The following is a 24,386-nucleotide window of genomic DNA, read 5'->3' as shown; positions in this document are numbered from 1 at the left end:
CACATCTGCACAGTTTGTCTCTTAGGGTGGGTTTTATACTCTACAGCATTTACAGGATAACAACGTTCAGAGTTTAAAGCGTATTCAGACAGCACAGACAGATACTCTTGTCTGTGCTCTCTGGTCTGTGATTTGAAACCCTGGAAGAGAAACGAGAAATGTGTCTTTGTGCAATGTCTTTTATTGAAAGGACAATTCTAACAGTGTTTCTTCTGCTTTCTGCAGCCGTTTCAGATCACTTTAGATTATTTTCCAGCAATTTGAAAAAGTTTTAAAAATAGATTTACTTTTAGCTGCGTGCAGGTGAAAATATTTAATATTAAAGAAACAGAAGTTATATAAAATCAATAAAAAAAGAACACTGAATGCATGCTAGATTTGATCTTGACGCTGCACCATGAAGGTGATCAGGCAGCCTTTGGAGAGGGTTCAAACAGCATGTTAGAATGGATGGCTTTATTAGTGCTCGATCATTACTAGTGCTTTAAAGATCAGCCACGAGCCATTAATGGGAAGAAATTTTGGGTTGCCAGGTTGTGATCATCTCTCTTTTAATTCATCCTCCAGCAGGACGCTTGATGGTTTTTAGCTCTTTGGTTGATCAAGTGACCTGCTGCAACAGACTGTTTGACCTCTGACCTTCTGGAAAAGTGAGAATCTGGATCAAAATTCATTTATTAGCAATTCATTAACATTTACAATTAAACTGTATAGTGACAGATTACTTACTAACTTTGGCAGGTGGCTTAATAGAAAGTGAGAAGTGTGTAACACTTATTAATAACTTACATTCATAACATCAGACTTAAAGGCTTGTTAGTGAATGCGACACGTTACCCTTTATTAATGACTTGACTATGACTGACTCCCTGGAGATGTTTCATAACCTGGCAACCCAAAGGTTGATCAAATGAATGGCTGATGCCTGATCTGTAAAAAAATAGTAAGTGATTTATTATTCTTTAATAAAGTAATTAGTCACAACTTCTAAATACTTTGTCAAGTGCCTTAAGAGAAAAAGTGGAGACCACGTCACAGTTTAACTGCAGGCATCGTCATGGTGACATAAGAAGGCAATAATCAGTATTTCTCCAGGCCTGTAGCACAGAACGACTGAATCTTAACCAGCGAGTCCTCCATTATGGCCGCTTGGTGCTGAGATTTTAAGCTTGTAAACTGCGTTTTTGGCTCAAAATGTTTTGGAAAAAGAAAAAAGACGCTCCTCTCTGTTGTCAGCTCAGAGTCGGTCAGGGAGACACTCACTCTTGTGTTATAAGAAACAACTGGTGCCAGCGTGGCTGCGGTGCCTCCATTCACGCTCTGATGTGGAAATGTCACAGATGACTTTAAGGCTCTTCTGATGAAGCAGCTGCCTTCTGTCACATTGTGTCAAATGATACTGATATCAAGGTTTTCTTCATGAGACGTTCGGCGTTGTGTCGTGGCTCAGGCTCAGTCAGCTGCTCCCTTGCTGCAGTGTGAGCAAACCCGCCCGCTGGTGGTACTGCTTCTCCCTGGCCTCTGCGATCTTTGCGGACAGATCCACCGGCTTCTCGAAGAAGTTCACCAGCGGCTGTTCGGTCAGCAGGGATGCCAGGATCTGGGCGTAGCTGACCGTCCACTCCATCTCCGCCGCCGAGCTGCCGTCGCCTCTGCCGGCATCTTCGGCGGTCGCCTGCACGGGGCCCACTCCTCTCACCTCCTCTTGGCTGGCGACCTCTGACCCCGAGCCGTGTGCACGGTGGCCGGCCTCGCCGATCTGCAGCACGAGGCTGGTGACCGTAGCGATGGCCTGGAAGAGGTCGTTCTCCTCTGGGTCGCCGTGGAACATGCTGTAGAGCGTTTTACAGAACTGGATGAACTCGCGCTGTGGAGGAAGGGATGGAGGGGCTTTATGTCATTCCATCACATGATGCTTTTACTCATTTCTACAACAGACCAACAGATTTGTGCTGAAACATTATTTAGAATATTGATAGAAAATTATTCAGCAATTTTCATCAATGAGCATCAAATCAAAATACCAAAAAGTCATTTTAGGCAAAAATTCTCTGCTTGCAGCTTTTCAAATATAAAATTTTTCCACATTTCTGTTTTATCATTCATCGTCAATGTAAAGTCAGTATCTTTATCAGATAAAACAAGTCTTTTATATGACTACATGACAATATTTTCTGACATTTAAGACTAATAATTAGATGCTAGTTAATTGACAGCCAAGAGACTGCACTGGGTGTTTTATTTTGATAATCTTATTTTATTTTATTTTTTTAAGTTACTGTATTCTCTACACTGTTGCTGTGCCTGACTTCCTGTCTGGCTTGATCCGCTCTGAGCAAATTGATGCGTCATCAGTCAGAAATAGACTAGGTGTGTATTCTGTAAGCGTAGAGACACTTCTGGGATGCCTCTGAACCAGAGACGCTACGCCCCCAGTGGAAATGCGCTCACTGACTAAAATAGCAGTGATGGGCTCCGTCACACGCGGTGCACGGAACGTGGACTTTATGTGTCTGGTGGAAATTAGTTTAATAAACTAGGAAATACAACATTAATTGAAAGAGACAATATAATTTGACTAAAGCAAAAGAGAGTACTTTCTTTTTGAGACCACCACTGGGGGGCGCCATGTCAGAAACATTCAAATTACGCTGTAGTGCAGGCATGTCAAACTCAGTCCATAAAGGGCCGTGTGGCTGCAGGTTTTCATTCCAACCAAGGAGGAGCACACCTGGCTGGAATCAATTAATCAGCTGATCTCAGTCTTCAGCTGATAACTAAGTGATTCCTTGATGTTGATTGGTTGGCCTGGTGTGCTCCTCCTTGGTTGGAACAAAAACCTGCAGCCACACGGCCCTTAATGGACTGAGTTTGACATGCTTGCTGTGTGGCTCTCAGTAGATTCTGTTCGTCTTATATTTTGTTGTATAGTGTCCATAGGTTGGTTCTTTTTGCTACAGTGAAGTTTGTTAAAAAGAACAGAGACGCATGTCAGAATATGATGAAGAACATGTAAACACAGACTTTAGTGAGGGCCAGCGTTCTGTCCTGCGTAGCACAACACTGGAACAGTGTGTCAGTACCTGGTTCATGAGCGGCAGAGGCTTCTCCACGTCTTTCTCCTTCTCTTTGGCCAGATCCTGCAGCATCTGCTTCAGCTGCTCCTGGTAGTCTTTCACATCATCCTGAACATCTGGAACAGCAGTCAGCACACAGTGTCACACTTTCTTCAGCCGGACCCCAAAAAAAAACCTGATTACAGACATTCATTCATCGACCGCGTACAACACACGGTACACTGCTTGTGTCTCGTCTGTTCCCTTGTGTTGTCTTTAGCTGCAGTGTGGTGTGTTGAGCTAACAAACGAACAGCTGATGACTGTGTTTGGACCAACCAGAGGGCAGATTAACGTAGAGGGGTCTGTTTGTGGACAGCAGGGGGCTCTTCATCAGAGAGGGGTCATCTTCACTTTCTGTCAGAGCTGCAGGCGCGCCCGCACACACACACACACACACACACACACACACACACACACACACACACACACACACACACACACACACACACACAGTGTTAATCAGTCACTGACTGCAGCTTGTAACTCTCATGGTCTCCATGGTGTAAACAGGATGAATAACCTGGTGGGATGTGCAGACGGTACAGCAGCCTTATTTTCTCATTCAGCTCCTCACAGTACAAAGTGTCTGCAGAGAGCGAGAACAGACAGAACAAACAAGACGTTCTTAAAACGGTTCCAGTTCAGGATCTGGGCTCAGTCAAACAGGATGAACATACAGCAGAGTGTAAATCTCTCTTCCCTCTCTTTACCCACCCAGCCAGCATGCAAACTCCCTGAAGGTGACCAGGTTGTTGTGGTCCTGGTCCAGCAGGGTGAAGGTGCGGTTGGCCAGTGTGTCGGCGTGCTGGGTGGAGCCGCCGGGCCACGGCGTCAGCAGCCCGTACAGGCTCTTGAACTGGGGCCGGTCCAGCCGGTACTGCCGTTCCACGTAGGAGCAACCGGAGTCGCCGTAACGCCACGCTGCCGCCTCCGCCGCCGCCGCAGAGCTGCTGTCGCCCCAGTACAGGCTGATGAAGTGCTCCGTCTGGAGGCGTTGGAGAAGATAGAAAGGTGGGAGGTCAAAAGCATGTTCTGTTTCCTGTTACTAAACTCTCTGCTAACACACGACTCAACTGATCGTGCTGCTGGTGAAGGAAACGTGTTAGCTGGACGAGATCAGAGGATACCTTGAAGAGGTCGTAGACGTCGGCCAAGTTCTCCGGAGAGATGGAGACATCTGGACTCACCACTCTCAGCTGCACACACACACACACATGCACACGCACACGCACACACACACACACACACACACACACAGGGAAGAGATGGAGGCTTTAACTAGTTTCACACTCAGACTTGTTTCAGTTTCATGTTTCTGTTCTCTGTCTGCTCACAGCGTTCTCTTTGGTCGTGTCTTCATGAGCCTGCAGCACTCGGATTCTGTGTCGACAGCGAAGCCTCTCTATCTGCCTCACTGTCAGGTCCCCGAATTTCTGACGCAAAGAAACACAAATGATGAAGACTGCATGTGGGTAAAGAGTCAGTGTTTTTAAAATAAAGAAAAGCCATCACATAAAAAGAACAAAACAATAAATTCAAGGTTTAAACTATCCGAACTGTGTGCTTCTCACCTCGTAGGATGCGTTGATGAGGTCGGTGATGTTGGTGTGTCTCACAGCGGGAGCATCAGTATCGCTGCTCTCCAGCGCAGCAGGCGGAGAGGATGGCACACAAGACGACTCTTCACTCCCAACCTGGTCCAGAAAACTGCACAGCACAGAGCACAGGGTTCACTTCCTGTCACTTCATACGCTCTCAAACATGAAAGCACCCCATTCTCTCCATTCAGAAATGTTCTGACGGTCTGTGCACTGAATTTTTCTACAGGAATTTGTGTTGTGAGTGCAAGGTTTCAAGTTACTGAGTGAGCACGATTTAGATTTACTTTTCAGAATGAGTAATGTACCCTGTGAGAATCATGAGTGCCTGTCCATCATCTGTGCTGGCAGAGAGCTCTGCAGCGTTGGCCTCCAGCGCCGCCAAACCCAGCTGGAAGATGGCTTTGATACCGTGGAAGAAGAAACAGTCGACCACGCAGACGGCGCTGTGGAAGGGCAGGACGCTGAGGAAGAGGGTGAGGAACCAAGAGAGGGAGACGGAGGAGAGGGTGGAGAGGTCTGGAACCTGCTCGGCCAGTTCTGGCAACCGCTCCCTGATCAGCTCCTCAAACACTGACTGGTCCACCTGAGCGCCTGCAGGGGGCGATAATGATGCAGTCAAACATTGAGCACGGGGAGGTGTGTTTGTGCGCGTCTGTTGGCGTGGGGGTGGAGGCCTTGCGCACAAACATGTCGAAATTAGACATTTGAGTTGTAGTAGTTGATTTTGCACACAGCCTAAAACAACCAAAATTAGGATTACAATCAGGAATTATCACAAACTAAATAAACAAAATGATGAATGTGAGCAGCTTCCTGTGGCTGACTGCTCTGCTTTGATAACTGACAGCTACGTTCATGGTCTTGTATTTACTTTTGGACTGGGGCTGTTCTTCATGGCTTTGACCCATAGATGGCAGTACAGGTGTTGTTACTTAACCTCATGCACACAATGTCTTTACAATCTGCTGTTTGAGAGCTGTCATCTCATCCCACACAGAAATATTGACCCGATGCTTTCATGCTGCACTACAGAACCACACAGTCATCCAACAGATTGGAAAACTATAGAAACATTAACGTTGTTACCAGGATGAATTCATCTCCTGTTTCTTACGGAAATTGTTCATCCTGATTACAAGATAAAACAAGTCCAGCCGTGTTGAGTTTATGCTCCAAAGACAAATTCTCAGAGCACCACTGCTGCTCTTTCAAAGATGAAAAAAACCATAAACATCTGGACGTTAACAGAAAGAGGAAACTGCCTCAAATGCATCTTGCATGTGAAAAACAAACAGCGTCACAAACACAGGAAATAAGCCCTTACTTCAGAGTCCGAAAATACATTTTTAGGTTGTTTACTGTGTGAGGAGCAGCAGCGAGGACAGAACAGATGCTGTGTGACGGAGCTAAGATAGACAACAGTCCAACAAAACAAACTGCGGTTACAAGACATTTAACCACCGGAGTGCTTTAACACGAGGAGCCGTACAGTGAAGCTTAAAAACACTTCAGAGCGATCTCTTCTTCTCTGACCCCTGACCTCTTACCTATGACCCTGCGGTTGAAGTAGTCGGGCAGCATCCTCTCACAAACCGCCACCAGCAGCCAGAAAGCTTCTTCTTCTTTCGCGTAGAGCAGCAGCACCGACGCCAGGATGTTCATAGACTGGACGGAAGAAGAGGAGGGAGGAGGGAGGTGCAACAACCATGCAGACAGATCAACAACTAAGAAATGACTCATTCATGGAGTAAACTCATACGGTGTTTCATTACGATTTAAAAAATGCTATTTGCATATTTAGCTATTTACATTTAGATGATGGACTAAAAATAGAAAAATCTATAAAGGTTATTAAATTAGCAAATGAAGAATTTAATTCCCATATTCAGTCTTTATAGGATGAATTAAAAATCTAAATTTCACACTGAAATTGCAAAATAATTTTAAATTGACTAAGCTGTTTTTATTCAATTCTAAATGAATGAATGAATAATTCATGTATTTCCATTTGCTTTCACATTTACAGATTTCATTACATGATTGTTGTAATTTGAAGACATGCAAGCAGTGAAAAAGTTAAGTCTACAGAGCAGCAGCAGGAACTACATCAGTAGAAAGCTACCATTACAGCTCAGTCATACTGCTGTCTATCATCACCTGCACTGACATCAGATCATCAGGGCCCTACCTGACAGTATCCGATCTTGGGGTTGCGGTGAGCGTAGGCGGTGAGGACGCGTCTCAGCGCGGCGATGCCGGTGGGGTTTTGAAAGGCGGGATGGTCCGGCAGAGAGCGGTGAAGGTCCCGCTCGATCTCCTCCGTGGCCAGGCTGCTGTGACCCATCGACTTCTGCACCAGGCCGGCGTAATAGCCCTGATGAGACTCCAGCTCCGAGGACGCGTCTGCACAAACCCGAGGTAGACGTGCTGTGAGTGAGCAGGCGCAGCATGTTCTCAAAGCATAAAGAGGCTTCCTTCATCTTCAGAACAGCTCCTGCTCTCAACTTTCACCCTTCTTCCAAATCATAACACAGCTTTAAGGGAATAAACTGTTCCAGATCCTCTTCAAAAGCAGTGACAGTAACACACGCATCACCTGCCTGAGGGAACGCTTGGTGATCACACAGGTGGGAAAATCCAGCCAGGGTGGTGTTATTCACATGGAGGAATTAAATCAGTCTCCAGTTTAAACTCCTGAGATGTTTTACCGCACCAGAATAAAAGATTCATCAGGAGAGAAACAAAAAGTGACAAAAGGAAGTTCATGTCTTTGATTTCTTGATTAATGACAAAAATATAAAGAGGAATAATTAGGACACTGACATAAATGTGATTATATGATGTTGCTGTAAAGAAACATCAATAATCAGTCTGTGTGTCTGTTCCCCAACACTGAAATCTGTCTTCCCTCCAGCTGCTGTTTCAGTTCCAGACCCAGCTGATCAGTTTCACTTCCGAAAACCGATCGTTCCTCTGTGAGACTGAGCGGAGGAACTGACGGCACTGAAAAGGTGTCGTCTCACTATCACACTACAGCCAGGATTCACCAGCACTTCAAAGTGGAGGGCTTTTCAAAAGGCTCTCTAGGAACCACCACCAGTCAACAGCGTTTCTTTTTAATCTTTCCCTCCTCTAAAGACTGCGCCAGTATAATAAATGATTTGACTGAGGCTCTTAGTGTAGCAACCCAAGAAATTAGCATCGGCCTCGCTAAGCAGGAAGCTTTTACAACCCTTCATCAGATCGACTTTCTACTCAGACACATACTCTGTCTGCACAGCACACAGTCCGTCATTTCTGCGTAATGCTGTTATACTTAAAGGATAACTTTCGTTTTTTACAACCTGGACTTTATTTGTAGCATTAAATACGACCATTTAGACACCCAGACAACTTTGGTGGCATTTGGAGTCGTTTTGAAGAAATTAGCCCCAGAGGAGCGGCGCGTATATCCGTATAATGCGAGTAATTGGGGCACCCGTGCGTAGCCTCTATGAGCGCATAATCTGCGGCGAAACTCGTTCATATTCCAATATTTTGTTAATATATGCTGGTGCTATTCCCCTCTGAGCCCGTGGTGGCATGTTATCAACATCCAGTGTCTCTAGACAACTACCACGTTCTGACGTGGATGACGTCATTTTCGAGCGCCGCGCGCTGCGAGCAACCAGCCACAACACGGCTAACTCTGCGGCGGTCGGCTAGTTTAGCTGTAGTTCGCGACTGTTATTTTTCACAAAATGGATGAATATTTTTCCGACTCTGAGGTGGTGGACGATGACTTTGTTTACGATGGACGTCCTCACCGTTTTGAGCCAAAGTACACGGACGAGGAGCTCGTTGAAAGGAGGACGCGGAGGCAGAGAGAGGAACAGCTGGCCAAACAACAACAAACGGCTGCGCGTCCACGAGTAGACGGTAACTGGTGGTGTTCTTGTGGACAATGTTCATCGATGACAACAGAGGAGGGTGTGTCAATAAACGTCTGTATCACAATACTGGAGGATTTCCGCGCAATGATAAACCGGGCTGTGGTGGAGACGTTTTTTCGTGTCCCTAAAGTGAACAGGAAGACCCAGCCAAAGCCTGCAGGACCAAATGGGCAACTTTCGATTGAGTAAGTAGCTTACACACATGTATAGATTGTTTATTTGCCTTGGTTTTGTTTGACAGAAGTTTATCATTGCGCGGAAATCCTCCAGTGTTGTGACACAGACATTTATTGACACATCCAGACGCGTATCTCCTGGCCGCAAGTCCCACTCTGAGCAACAGAGGCATTCCTCCTCTGATGTCATCGATGAACATTGTCCACAAGAACACCACCAGTTACCGTCTACTCGTGGACGCGCAGCCGTTTGTTGTTGTTTGGCCAGCTGTTCCTCTCTCTGCCTCCGCTCCTCCTTTCAACGAGCTCCTCGTCCGTGTACTCTGGCTCAAAACGGTGAGGACGTCCATCGTAAACAAAGTCATCGTCCACCACCTCAGAGTCGGAAAAATATTCATCCATTTTGTGAAAAATAACAGTCGCAAACTACAGCTAAACTAGCCGATCGCCGCAGAGTTAGCCGTGTTGTGGCTGGTTGCTCGCAGCGCGCGGCGCTCGAAAATGACGTCATCCACGTCAGAAGTAGTTGTCTAGAGACACTGGATGTTGATAACATGCCACCACGGGCTCAGAGGGGAATAGCACCAGCATATCATGACAAAATATTGGAATATGAACGAGTTTCGCCGCAGATTATGCGTTTATAGAGGCTACGCACGGGTGCCCCAATTACTCGCTTTATACGGATATACGCGCCGCTCTTCTGGGGCTAATTTCTTCAAAACGACTCCAAATGCCACCAAAGTTGTCTGGGTGTTTAAATGGTCGTATTTAATGCTACAAATAAAGTCCAGGTTGTAAAAAACGAAAGTTATCCTTTAAGATTGTGTTTATATAAATGGGGCCATTTCTATAAATGAGGAAACAATCAATGTTAGAAACACCGCCTGCCAACAATAACACACTGCAGGCCGACTACTGAAGTTACACACGTGAGAAAATGGGCTTGCATGAATTGGCTGTGGTGGGAGGTTATGTTAGCCAATGCCTACACTGTTTTTGATTATGTTCCACTGCAAATGTAATCAAGCTGTTATAGATCATCACTATTATTATTATAAGACTACAAGTCTGAATTATAGACTATAGCGCATGTTATAGTGTGCGATCCATCCTGGTGCTGCATTGCCACAAGGTGACACAAGACAGGGATGACACAGGTGGCTGCTGATGCTTAAACCTAAATCTACATCCTGACCCTAAAGCAGCCTCAAACACAGAGAAGTCCTGTCATTTAGCCACTCTGTCTTAGTTTTACCAGAAAGCGCCATCCACAGCTCGCCCCGCAGTGACTCCGGCATCCCCATGGCAACGAGTCTTTGGATCTTCTCAGTGCGGAACATGTGGACGCCGCGGCCGAACTCCAAGAAATGCTCCTCCCACAGCCGCTCCTTCACCTGCTCCGTGCTCTGACACAAACACACACATCCACAGGTAAACATCGACTTTTTCGCCGGCTCGAGCTGAAAGGTCAGACGGCACTCCACCTTGTTGCCGTCGGTTCCTGCTTCCTGGCTTTGGTGGAAGGCCGTCATCAGAGCCTCGCAGTTGACAGTGTTACGCAGCACCTGCTCCTCTATCTCCTCCTCGTCAGAGTACCCAGTGTCATAGTAGAAGGTGTAGTAGGGCGTCGGGGAGCTCTGAGGAAAAGAGGAGGAGAAAAGCTGTGTTTTTCATGATCAGGTGAGACTCACATTCCCTCCTGTATGAAAACAAAACAAAACTTAAGCTTAAATTGCTCTTACAGTGCATAAATATTGGCCAAGCAAAGAAATTCATGAAACGGTGTACAGAAGAATAACTGAGGGGATTTCTCAAACATAAAGCTGGTCAACTTTAAATTTGGATGGTGAAATTTGTTATATTCAGATGGAAGGTCCAACCCACGACCATGTCTATTCTATGGATCATTACATAAATGATATGAAGGCAGCACACGTACAACACTCCTCTTGCTGTCCGTCCTGCTGCGGAACATGGAGCGTTTCCACTGCAGAGCTCGCAGCCTGGAGTTCAGGCTCTCCACCAGCTCGTTCCTGTCCTGCAGCTCGATCAGCTGGAAGGCCTTCTTAGTCCGAACACTCACGATGACGGGGTTGGGAAGCAGGCTGGTGCTCTCTGCTTTTTCTATGGACAGCACCTGACGAGGAAGAAACAAGGCGTATTATTGCTTGTATGATCCCCACTGCGTCTGTTGGAAGAGAAACTGGCCAAACTGGAATGAGAGGGTGTACTAAAATACTGCCCTCATAACTTTTTATGTTCAGTCATACAGCACAGTTTAAGGTCCACAATCATGAATCACTACAGTATATACCTCATCAGCATAGATAACATAGATTATTATCTTAGAAATAAACACACACTTAAAATATTGCTTCTTCCTGTATTTGGGCATCGTGACAAAGCCAACTAATACCTCAAAACCACTTATGACTCTTCATGAAGTGAATGAGAGAAGAGTGTATGACCTACTAACAAAGCCTGTAAGATAAGAAAGAGCTGAAGCTCTACAGGACATGTGCAGGAATAAAGAGACCGCAGAGGTTTAGAGAAGAAGAGGTGGAGCAGACGGGGTTTAATTCACAGTTACAGCTTAGAGAGGTGGAAATGATCATACTGTTCTAAAGACAATGCTTCAGAGGAAACAGAGGATTAAATGGCAGCAGCGGGGGGAGGAAAGTATTCACGACTCCTTGCGAACAGACTGAGAATCTGCCCGCTGACCTCTGTTTAATACAAGGAACGAAACCAAACTTACATCGACCAACGACAATGATCGAACAAAGCCTATTATCTTACATTTTTGGTAAAGAACTTCAAGCATATAGTTTTATTTCCACATGCACATACATCTGTAAAGAATGTATTCCATTATAATGTGTTAGTGTGTTAAAGTGATCAGCCACATGAGACCAGTCCACGTGTTACTCTTTAACCAGTCGCCAGCAGAGTAAACACTCACTGTTTAACAAACTCAACTGAAAATACATGAATGCAGAATACAGAATGAAGTCAGTCTGGACAAAGAGGCCGACTTGTGGACAAAATCCATATCAGGCACTTGTTTAATGGCTCAATCTGGCAGTCCCCATCAACTTGTAAGGTTGGAAAATATCTGCCAGGTTTTTACGGTCGTCACTCACTGCTAACCACGTTACCTGAGCTCAGCCAGTGAACCAGCGCTCTGGGACTTCTGCTCCTCTCTTCCTGTAGGCCTTTACAGCCATTTATACATGACAGAGAAATAAAACTGACAGTATATGGCTTCACTTACAGTTAACCTGGTTCACTGTACATCCAGACATAACTCATGGAACCTGTCCTAGTTAATGTATGGTTTTAATCATCTTGTGAGCCATTTAAAGGCACCATCCTGGATGTTTTAGACTAGAGGAGAACCACCTACATGCAGTTCTGTAGCTCTTCTGTTAGACTACGTACAGGAATGTGTAACAATGCCACATCACACTCGAGCAGACCACTTCATTTGGGAAGGATGTGCAGGTTTGGCCCACATGCCTTCAGTGTTTTTATCATTAACAGGTAAGACGGCCAACAGGACACAGCCCCCTAAACTCCACATTGTGCTCCTGACGAGCAGCTAACCTCAGTGAGGCTGTGATGCAGCTACTGTACCTCTGAGAGGGGTATGAGCAGGATGCAGCTGCCTTCCTCTCGGCTGGAGAAGCACAGATAATTGTCTGTGGTGTAGAGAGTCCCGGCTGTGTGGCAGCGTGCGTGCGGTGTCCATACCGAACAAGAGGCCACCTCATGGAGTTTCTCACCACGAGGGAGCCGAAACAGAGCCAGGACGTACTCCCTCAGTGCCTGTTCCTCTAGGATCCTGCCAGGCAGATGATGAGGGGAAGAGTTAGGCGGCGACACACTGATGTAGCTCATAAAAACACGGATCCTGAGAAAGTCGGCCTCTCATTCATTTTCACTTAAAACTACTCAAGATGCAAATGATAAAGAATTTCCCCACTCTGTAATCTTGGAGTTGACCTCTGCTGAACCCTGACCTGTGAATTCTCACAGCCAGCCAACAGACGTACTTCAGTCAGAGACACTTCCATCAAGGAAGTGATCATTTACAGCAACTGGTTCTACTGGTAGATTTGGCAGAAAAGGCTCTTTTCTCTGAGGGAGTTCTCCAAGATCCTGCAGCAACAAGGATCCCTCTAGGAAAACTAATCCCCCTTAAAGAGCACCTTAACACACCCTGAAAATCTTGTTGTTGCAGACCTCTGCTGGTTTAATCTTACACCTTGCTGCAGTGATGCACAGGTGTACTCCAGGACACTGTGGGGCGTGGTTACAGGTGCAACAGTGCGCACTTCTGACCACACCCAACGACACTCAGCAGCGGTGCTTGAAACAGGTGAAACACTAATTTTCAGCCTGCTGTTAAGTTACTTATAAATTGACATTAATCATATTTAATGAAGAGCACTAAAAACAGCAGCAGGTTATAACAGCTGTGCTGTGCGTCTGTATTGACATGGCTGGATGCTACTAGTCAGCTGGTCGCCAAGCAGCTGGCGAATGAGGCGGGGAAGCATGAGCGAAACAGTCGAAGCCAGTCTGCTCACGCAAGCGGGACTACAGTGCTCTGAACTAACGCTATACTTCAGTCTGGAAATGTTGACATCTGAAACAAAATGTGGCACGGGAGATTGTGGCAATCACAAGACAGACAAGCAAAGAGCTGTAACATGAGCCAGTCTGTCTGTCTCACCACAGCACAAGGCGAGGACAGAGCAGGACAGCGCTGCTGGGTGGAGTTCACAGTTGTACATTCCCCTCTATAATTTTCATCTTGAAGGACCGAGACAATACTGCGGTTCACTGGACAACATCATGTGATTGTTGCTAGAGGGGGGCACAGTTAGCCCTGCTGTGTGCTCCCAATTAAATCCAATTTCAAGTCTTCGCCCATGCAGACGCTGCTCTTCAGCTCTATGCCTCACCACCTGCAACTGGTCAATGTGATTTCTTTGTGTGTGTTTTAATCTTTTTATCTGTACTGTCTGTGTTTAGAACATGTGTTTCTAGTCTGGTCTTCTTATACTTGCACTGTTGACTTCTAAGCTGTTTCTGCAGACCCATGAGCTGCAAGGAGGATCTAGCGTTGCATTTTAGGGATGTTTGGTTAGCTCTTGCAAAAACAACAGATCCATTTTTGGGTTATTGTGTGTCCTGTGAAGAAACGCATGAGGTAATTCCTTGAAAATGTTGAGGTCTTCAGTGTCATTGTAGTCAGTCAAAAATGCAACACACAGGCACATTATATATATATGGATGGATGGATGTGGGGGCAGATTTGGAGAGGGGCTCTCCAGGCTGTCATGAGAGGCAGCTTACTGCCTGCTTGACTTGAAGCCAACGTTTGGTTTGAGCGTCCTCAGGGCCATGAGTTCAGTTTTAGGTCATAGAAAATGTGCAGCGTTCAGGATAATTTCACACGAGGTAGCAAAAACACAAGTGGAACATTTTCTTGACAGACACAAAGGGTTTCGTGGATGATGACTTTTTAAGGTTTTTAAGGTTTTTAAATCAGCACAAGCCTCAGTTAAAATGCTTTTAAAAACAGCATAACTGCACCATCGCTTTGCCAACAGTGGCTGCTTTGAGGACTGGGTTACAGATGCAGAACACTTTGAGGACGAGGAGGAGACCACCACGATGAACTGCTCCACAGGCACTGAGGAGAATCTAAATTAAGAGGCCAATGAGTTTATTGAGAGTACATACAGGAACTGCTTGAGTGAATTTCACATGCATGGTGATTTCCCACTCTGCTCGTCTTCTCCATTCTGGACTCTGTGTGGTTTCGGCACCCCGTGTGAGCACTTTCTATTTCTCCTTCCTTTTTTCATTTGTCGACTTACTCACGCCCAAAGACCTCCCCTATCTGTATCTAATACAAAAATACACTAGCTATTCACATGTACTGCCACCCAGTCGTTCATCTGTCCTGTAGCTCAGGGAGTCTGCTTTGAAGTCAACTTCCTGTTCTGGTTTTGAGGTTTTTAAATGCCAGAAATGAGTAACCCTGTGTATTACAGTAGCATCTGAGTAACAATGCTGCAAGCGTGGCATACGCTGTGGTTTGTGCAGTCAAGGCGAGCTCTGTTTGTTTCAAAGTGTTTCACAGACATTTGACTGATCATACAACATACATCTAATGCACCTTCTCTGGTTATTTTAAAAGGCTTGTTGGAAGGTCTAGTAGCTTTGAAACCCCCCTCCCCCACACTCACACCCCTCTGACACCAGTTTAGAAGGAGCTGTGCACATTTCTGTAACTTTCCGAAACTGACAATCCCACACTCACACGGAAGGCACATTCACACCCACTTCACGCCACGATTGGCCAGCTGTGGCGAGACAGCAGCCCGGGTTTGAACTTCTCTCTCTAGCTCTCTTTTTCATTCATGACAGTCTGTCATCGCTAAGTTTGGTATGTGGGAATTCACCTGATACATGAGCTGAAATGCGCGGACACAAACATGTGACTTTGAAGAAAGGCGTCCTTGCGGCGGCGTTGTCCGTTCATTTCGGTAACAGACACCAGAACCGGCACTGACCTCTTGGTGATGCGTGTGGGCTGCTGCAGGACTCGGTCCAGCTCCAGGCCTTCGCTGTCCAGCAGTCGCCTGAGGGCAATGTCAGCCAGCTGACCTATGACCCCGAATGCCTCGTCCAGGTTCAGGAACATGGAGAACTCCCTCTGCCGCTGCCGCGTGCTGACCCGGATCGCCTCCGTCATCAGACCGGTGGAGACCCGCTCCAACCGTGTCATCTCCGCCCAGGGAATCACAAACTTGACTGGGGAAGAGAGACAAGAATAAAACATTTGAGTTTCTTAAGACTGACACCATGTCATTAGTTGTGTTTCCATTCTGTGGTCAAGCACATTCATGTGAAACTTTTCTACGACCCTGCAGTTCCAAACAGGTGTTTGAGTGTGTGAAAAAGTGTGTGAAACTTTAGCTGCAAATTGTGGAAAAAAAAGAGGTCACAAGAAACGAAGCCTCCAATTCATGACCATTAAATCACATTTTCCTCGCAAATGTTCCCAATTTTCATAACTTTTGTTATAAACCTCTGAACGATCACAGAGATGAGGACAATAATCATGTGTTAGTTTCACCTGAACAGTTACCTGAAAGGCCAGTGCGCCATTCCACATAAGCTATTTGGGAGCACACTCAAGCATTTGCAATGGCTGCCGTGATCACAAGTGGTGTCAGCAGCGTGTTTGACAAATGACTGCTGCTAATACATTTGCAAGATTAGCCGACTATCTGGTTAACCAAGTGTGAATCTGTGACTGAGTTTTAAAATAACGCCTGATATCATGCACAAATTTTCTCTCTTGAACTGCATCTTATATATAGAGAAATACATATTTGGAAAACATAAACATCACATATTAAAAGAAGATGGGTTTCCTGAAATAAAAGAGCCAAGGGGGTCAGGGGATGTGAGGGTTGCTCTCAAATAGAAAGTGTTTATGGAGGGGAACGATTTGAAAGAGTTATGGAAGTTACTCAGCCGCACAATGCTTCAATATGAAAAGTCAGATTAAGAAATAATAAAAATACCATTTATTATTAAAGACATTATTAGTCTGTAAAATAACGTATAAACAGTAAACTTAGCAATAAAAATAAGCCTCCCTATTTATACCAATAGATTTGGTTACATCATACTAACATCATCAATGTGTTCTCTCAAACTCAAGCTCTTGTTGATTGTTATTCTGAGGAAAGTTGCTCACAAAGTTTCTCAGGTGCAGTGAGAATTGTTTGGAACAGCGAAGAGGCAGATTATTGTCCGGGAAGGGACATTTTGATCATTTATGACATTTTATTCTCTGGGTGGTCATTAAAATCCATTGTAACCCACTGGAAAAGTTGGGCAACCCTAGGGGTAACCCTAAACCCGAAACCTAACCCTGACCCTTTTCAGCGCCACCTTTCAATCATACATGATATAAGTATATTACTCAAAGGACAGATTTTCAGTAGAGCACTCCTTAATCCTTGAAGCTGGCCTATGCGTGAGATACAAGCATGAGCTTGCAAACAGTTGAAAATTTACATTGACCGTATACATTAATACATTATGGAGAGTGCCTTCCTGAAGATCAGAACCCTCACTTTGGTGTACAGACCTTCCTTCCCCAGCAGGAAGGAGTAGAAGGACATGTGGTTGATGCTGAGGTAGAGGAAGCCCTGTCGAGGCACCCGGCCCTTCCAGCAGCAGCAGGAGTAGTACGTGACCAGTTTCTCTGACGACGGGAGGCCAAAGTGCAACTCGAACTTCAGCAGCACCTCCCTGAACTTTTCCGGGTCCTCCTCCTGGGCAGCCTGGCGACCCCGAACCTCCTCTGCAATCAGGCCCTACAGAGGAGGGAGCTTACAGTCATTACCTCAGAGCACTGCACATGGACTTGCATCATCAAAGACATGAGGATTAATAATCTACAGTAAGCCGGATATTTGGCTTTGATGCTACAAATGCCCTAAATCCTTTTTAAAGCCACAGGAAAGGCTTTGTCAACACATCTCACACCTTGACTTTTCCTTTGACAAAGCTCGCAACATCCTCTTTGTTCTCAAACACGGACAGAGAGTGAAGCAGGTTGTGGACCAGCCAGTCCCAGTGCTTGTTCACCTCCTCTATGGCAGCTCCTGACGGACAAGAAGACACAACCCGGGAGGGAGTCAAACAGCTGTGACCTATCTACAGAAAAACACAGGAGAGGAGGCCTGATGGTTCAGCTCACCGCTGGCGATGACCCAGCTGACCTGGGAGCCGGGAACCTGGAGGAGGATGCGGAAGGGCGTGACCCGGGCATTGGAGTCCAGCACTGTGTCCAGCGCCCCCACCAGGAGACCTGCAGAGACAAAGAAGTCCGAGAATCACACTGGGGTTTAAATGATGCAAAGACATCCCAGAGCAAAGCTCGGGCAGCGGTGATATTTTTACCGGCTGGTCCAAAGTCATTCTCCGGCGACTTGTCCACTGTTTGTTCATTTCCTGTTTGGCAGTGCTGTCCGAATTCATAACCTAAACTAAACAACTCAAATTAGCCAACAATGCAACATAAACATCAGTGAACAAGCTCCTGACAAAACCAGTGTCCACCCGTTTTTGACCCTCTCAAAGCCACCGCAGAGACAGAGAACAACAACGTCTGTGAGCACCAGCCACAAGAAGCATGAAGCTAGCATAAAAGTCTGTGATGCAACTTCAACTTTTCATTATCATGTTATCTGGCAAAGTTGAGTAAGTTCACAATGAGCTGAGCCACACTCTATTGGGTCTTTTGGGTTTAGCCAGTGAGACTGGTCTTACCTCTGAGGGTTTCCAGTGGTAACATTAGCATGTATCATACTGTCATACATTCACACTAAATAATGAGAAATGATGTCAATACAACAGTCTGCGCATCTCTGTGTGTGAAACATGACTTTCACTGCACCACAATATCATTTTGTGAAACATTGGTGCTCATTTAGCATCAACTCCAAAACAAATATTAATCCAAAGACAACTCCAACAACTGAACATCCTCCCAGTCTCACTCCTGTCAATCTGAACGACAGCACGATGAAGGTCACTCTTCAGTCTCTCTCTCTTCATGTGCTCTGTAGCATTAATAGTGTTATTATTATTATTAATACTTGCAGTTACAGTAGTGATGACGATGATGGTGACGATGTGATTACTGCCTTAATTAAACAGCTCTCATAATAAAATATGCCTTAAATTGATGAAACCACAGTCAGCTGGGACGTTGGCCATGTAAACAGTTCCAGTTCCATCATCAGTTCCAATCAGCATACTGATTTGCTTTATTCAAAGCATAAACACCACAGAGAGCCACAGAGAGCAGCAAAAACAGGGACTGAAAACAGCAGCAGCACTCAGAGAGGAAGGAGCAAAGCTTACTACAGTTAAGATGAGTCTCATTTAAAAGCAGGAGGATCTCAGTGTGTATTAAGCCAGACAATGAACTCCTGTCTCTACAGGACAGAAACAAATCAGTCATCAGTTAGCAGGCAGTCTGTTCAGAGGAAACTCACTGGCGATCTCTACAGCTGTAATCAACTCGGCAGATGTTCTGAAGAATGAAACTGACCCTATGAGGCAATAATGTTGAACGACTGCATGCAGTCCAACGATCAGGCGAATCTAAACAGCCCAAAAACACACAGGTCAGCATTGCGTCACGTCTTTCCGACATGATGACAGCACGTGCAGAAACCGTGGCTGATCTGCATCATGCTCCTCCAATAACATCTCTCATGGTGGTGCATTGATTCCTTATTTCCTCTGTGAAAAACACACGCTGGGGCGGTCAATGTTGTGCCACAGGAAATGGAAAGGGCCGACTGGACTTTCTGAGCTCAGAAAAAGTCCACCATGAAACAGCTAATTTTACATGTTTTAACAAACAAAGACTGTTTTTCAGCATCAAAGCTTCCTGAAGACCACAAGTCTGCATTTCAGGATCTGCTTAGAGGTCAACTGTAAAATAATACAAACCTTGAAATACGAAGCCGCTGTGCTGTGCTTGTTTTTGAATGGAGACGGAGAAGGAATGCATGACAATGTGGTAGCACATGAGTGGGTGTGGTACTTGTTTTGTTTGTTTGGGACAGCTGATCACATACAGTCTCTGAGCTCTCAGAAAAGCTCTGACCCAACGTAACGATGCAGGCCAGTGTGCATGGAGCTGCTCAGTGTATAATAACTGTATATACTGAAGCATGCAAGCACCGGCTTTTAATCCTGACACGGTACACATGAAGCCGGGGTGCTTAGACTTTAATCAAAGTCATGTTTACCTTCTTCGCACACAGCTCCTCAGTCCAGCGTTTCACCTCCAGCGTTATTTTACTTGGCTGCTGGTTGTTTTTCAGGCAGCTTCACGTTGAACTGGTGGAGCATTCGGGCTTTGTAAGGCAGCCAGATCAAGCCAGCCTACCACAGAGAAGGACGACCCTGCGTTTCAAAGTCATGCCTGAACATGATGAGGGCAGTCAGATCTCTATCTCTGCTGCTAACAGTGCCCTCTCTGGAGACAAAATACACATTTATAGTCTCATTTGAGATTCAAAATGCTGTTTAAGAGACTTTTAAACCTTTTGAAAATGTGCTTTTTGTTCATTTTATCGTCATTATAGTCAAGAGTTATGCATCAGCCTAAATACATTCACACAATATCATCAGTCTGAATCCAGTCCCTGAAAAGACACATGCTGGTGGAGCCCTAAGCAGGTGGAGAAGTGTAAAGATAAAGCCTCCCCCAGCAGGCAGCTCTGGCTCTCAGCCAAACGTAAACCACATCTTAGAGTCAAAGCTGACCCGCCTGAAGCTGCGCACCCTGCTGCCTAGCAACACAAAACCATCCGTCTGTCACCACAAAGCCCAGCAGAGGCTTACTCTGGTAAACTCTCCAAAAAGGGGGGGTCAACGTGAATCATCACCTATCTCTGCGGATGGCCACACCGTACCGTGGAGACACGCAGGCTACAGTCAACCTTTATGAGGCCCGGAGAGGAACAAAACAGAGGTCAGCTTTGGGACTGGGACGTCTGTTTGCTCTTGGATTCGTCAGACTTGATGTTCTGTGTGTTTTTTTCCTGTGCTGCTTTATGTCAGCGCATTCAATTAAGGCCAACTGGTCAAATACAGAATCAAGTAAGAGCATCTTTTGAGTGTGCACTGGCTTCACAGAGGAAAGCACTCGGTGAGGAATAGAAACACAAAGACTGGTATGAAGAGACTGATCGGCCGCAGATGTTCCGCTGCCCAGCCCTTCTCAGAAATCCTGCTCAAAGTGTGTCGTCACAGGTGCGATAAGGGCTGCAGTGTGTGTTTTCACAGCTTTGAGACCACACCGAGGTTCAGTCTCTGCTTTTCATCTTTAGAACTGGAAACATTCAAGAAAAAAAAAGCCAGATCTGAGCCATGAAACAACAACAGGTGCTCTGTGCCGTTCCGTCCGCCTGAGAGGCACGAGTGCCGAAGTGAAGGTCGTTTAATTAGTTAATGTTGAACGACGTGACGACGGGACTTGACCCTTCACCCCTCTCACTATGGGAACGGCGGGAACAAACACACACACAAAGTAAACCCCAGCCAGGAAACTCCCGCTATTGAGGAGAGATCTGGCCGCGTTTCTCCACAGGGAAGAAGAGAGAGCATAAAGACGACACTGTACGAACCGGTCGCCTGGTTTAATGGTGTCACTCGTCACTTAAACCTACTGTGCAGATGACTGCCAGTGTGTCGGCAAAGCCTGCGGCGCAGACACAAAGCACAGAGAGGAAGCGAGGCAGAGGAAGCAGCCAGCAGGCCGTGGTGGAGAAGGCTGGAGCTCACATCGGTGGGAAGCAGTCAGACGGGTTACAGCTGCAGCGAGCATGTGGGCAGAAGTTTCTATAATAATCACCAAATACAAGAACGGAACCTGTTCTGCAGGGAACATTCAAATATAACGGCTCAGCGATAGCAGCGTTTCCCCCCTGAGTGACAAAACCTGGAACTGTCCTACAGGAAGTCAGAGCGGGAGGTCAGTTTCCCAGACGTGGACAGAGTGGAGATTAAACTGAACTTTGTTTGGGGATCCTGCAGGCGGGAGCGTGTCCGTGATCCTGAACGTAGATCTGAATATTCTACTTATCAAGTATTATGTGTATGAAAGGAAAGAACAGTCATAATTGAATTAAATAGAAGTGCATAAAATGGAGTGAGGCATTTATTGGTTTTAACCAAGTAAATGAAGCATTATAAAACTTATCAGCAAGAACAGTAAGAGACCTGCGACTAAATAATACTGAGAATAGTTTTGTAAGAGCAACAGTCCAAGACCAACAGATACTCCATTTACAAACAGAGCAAAGTGGCAGATCCTCTCACTGGAGACGCTGGAACCAGAGATACTTCAGCATCACGTTAAAAGCCTGATTTCACTTCATATAAACGCTGATTCAGGTTTCAGCAGATGCCCAAAGCTCCCACAATCAGGCTGATCCAAGCATGGATTAAACAGTGCCGATGACTGCTCGACCTGCAGCACAGAGGCTTCAGTGTGCAGCAAATCTAACCAAAATCAGCTCATCAGTAAAGTCAAGCTCCTTCAGTTCCTGACGCCCCCTCTCATTCTTGACCCTTCAAGACGCTTCTGGTCTTGGCTTTGAGACCTGTGTGAATCCTGTTTCTCTACACATGTGAGAGTGTTTTGTTGACTCAAAGGACTGTTGTTGTCTCTGGTCTGGTCACAAAGTTTTAACCACAGCTGAGCCTCATGGTTGACAGCTGCTGCCTGAAATCTGTCTCAGGGCCAGGGGTTTGTTAAAGGTTGCCCTGGTAACACACAGGGACTGTAGTGAACCATGCACCTGGAGCAGGGGCTTTCCTGTGGGCCCTGGGACTGGAATAGTCCAGGATGAAGTTTAGTTCAACAGATCTGGTTCCCTCTTTAATCCTAACTTCTGAGACCCCCCTCGAACAGCACAGGTGTTTACCTTCACCTGTGCTGTTCCTGTTCGTGTTGTTTACCTGTTGTCCTGACAGCTGTCTGTCTCTGGCTTCTCCAGTGCTGTCGTTGTTTACCTGTGCTCGCGCCTGAGTCGCGGCTCGTGGCCCCTCCTGCTCATTGTTCCCTCTGGCTCTGTTCTGCTTGTGTTTCTTTACCTGTGATCCTGCCTGTCGGCTCTCCGTGGCCTCTTCTCCTCTGCAGGAGGAAGAAGTCGTTGCTCCTCTCGGTCACCCAGAGCTTCAGGGCGTTTTTTAGCACTTCCTCCGGGTTCAGCCACATATCTTCCAGCAGGGAGGGACCGGAGGAAGCCCTCCGCCGTCTCGGTTCTTTGAGCGGAGGTGTAGAAGTTTTCTGTGCCTGTCCTCCGGCTCGGGAGCGGCCTGGTCGGTCCTACACCGACGGGTTTTCGGGTGTATCCATGACTCTCCTGCGCTCCCGACAGCTGCGGGCTTCGGACTTCCTCGCCTCCGCTGAGCTCCCCTCACGCCCGCTTTGCAGCAGCTGTACACACCGTCCAAGATCGTCTATCCGAGAAGATTACTCACTCTGTAGCTGCATCGGGTTCACAGTTTTACTGAGTAATGAATACTTTTTTTCTACGACATCTGAGGATCTCATCATTTATCCAATTAATAATTTTTAAATCATTTCACAAAAAAGCTTTCTATAAACACTTTTCTTACAGATTTTTATTTTGGCACAAAAAGCTCTCAGCAATTATTTGATTTAATTATTAATTGAAAATTATATCAAATAATATAATAATTGCTTTTTTCTTGTAACGACAATCGTGGTTCTGTTTGGCACTTTGACAATGAATTGGTTTTTACGTGTAATTATTATATCCATAAAAGTCTAGAACAGCATTATTATTTTGAATTCACTTTTTCCCCCCTTTTTGTCTTTGTGGAACAAAATGCAACTTTTTTGCGCTCCTTCCACTTATATTTTCACCAATTTTAAAAAATCTGAACCTGAAAGGCGCATTAATTTTCACCATGAATAAAGAATACATATAGAAGGTACTAAAATATGATCAAAGCCTCAAATTGACAGTAGCTCATTAAGGTGCACTTAACGAACTTATTAATGATAACTAACTGCAGTGTGGGTGAGTGGCAAAACTAGAAAATTTTAGTTTAGCTTTACATGTGGAAATAAGTGCAACAATCAGCAATATTTTCTTTTCTTTTCCTTTTTTTTTGTAAATAACTAGGAACTCAAACATGATGTACTGATCGCAAAAGCATGACTACAGAGCAAAACCTTTTCCCATGTAACAATAAAAGTCACTGATGGCGTTTGTGGGTCCTGAAATCAGGGACAGAGTGGGACCTCGTCATTTTATTTTCTTCTCTTCCGCATTTCACCAACTTTCCCTTCCGCCAGTTCCGGCGGAGAGTGTGACTGGCCCTCCTCTGATTGGCTGTTCAGATGACACAAATTACAGGTGTCATGAATGAAAATTATCACACAGATTCTTATTGTATAAACTCTTCAATTTCCTCTAATATCTATTAATCGTTTTACAGCTCCCTGTCAGTTTGTACTGATTCCATCGCTCCTTAGAACTGAAACTGACTATTTATAGATGAATAATTACACACATTTCACTTTTAAGGAGTTTCACTGATGCTATGTTGTATCCAGAGTGATTTATATGCTAACGAATGGAGAATATCATTGGATTAGAACTGTTGAAGGTAGATGACCTGAAAATAAGAAAACAGTAAAGAAAGGAAACATAACACAAAAATCAATCATATTTTAACTACCTCCTAAAAAAAGGAAAGGCAACAAAGGGAATAAGGATGAAAAATATAGTAGAATGTGTTTAAGGAGACATTATTTGTCCATCTTTATTATTTGTCAGAATTTTTCTGACAGAAAGATAAACTGTTTTATGTTCTCTCAACATGAGCATGCCATATGTCATCCAGCAGCTGAGGACATGGACAACTTAAACACAAAGATTTCAAACAAATAGTAGTT

At 45.4% G+C, this 24,386-nt stretch overlaps 1 protein-coding gene across 1 annotated transcript; it reads right to left on the bottom strand.

Annotated features, from left to right (window-relative positions):
* Positions 1-170: 170 nt before the first annotated feature.
* Positions 171-22,885, bottom strand: LOC121616219 (TBC1 domain family member 8). Its single transcript, XM_041950921.1, has 20 exons — positions 22,550-22,885; positions 17,628-17,738; positions 17,414-17,532; positions 17,013-17,241; positions 15,421-15,661; positions 12,467-12,674; positions 10,770-10,967; positions 10,315-10,467; positions 10,086-10,236; positions 6,908-7,122; positions 6,267-6,384; positions 5,025-5,310; positions 4,690-4,825; positions 4,453-4,551; positions 4,246-4,314; positions 3,833-4,103; positions 3,639-3,704; positions 3,395-3,481; positions 3,084-3,193; positions 171-1,867 (listed from the first exon to the last, which is right to left on the bottom strand). The coding sequence occupies exons 1-20, from the start codon at positions 22,671-22,673 to the stop codon at positions 1,457-1,459; spliced, it is 3,402 nt and encodes a 1,133-aa protein (XP_041806855.1). The 5' UTR covers positions 22,674-22,885; the 3' UTR covers positions 171-1,456.
* Between the last annotated feature and the right edge of the window lie 1,501 nt (positions 22,886-24,386).

The sequence above is a fragment of the Chelmon rostratus genome, chromosome 13, assembly GCF_017976325.1.
Source record: "Chelmon rostratus isolate fCheRos1 chromosome 13, fCheRos1.pri, whole genome shotgun sequence".
In the NCBI taxonomy this organism is placed as follows: domain Eukaryota; kingdom Metazoa; phylum Chordata; class Actinopteri; order Chaetodontiformes; family Chaetodontidae; genus Chelmon; species Chelmon rostratus.
Note: the sequence above shows the minus strand (reverse complement) of the source record. Positions and strands in the feature narration are given on the sequence as shown.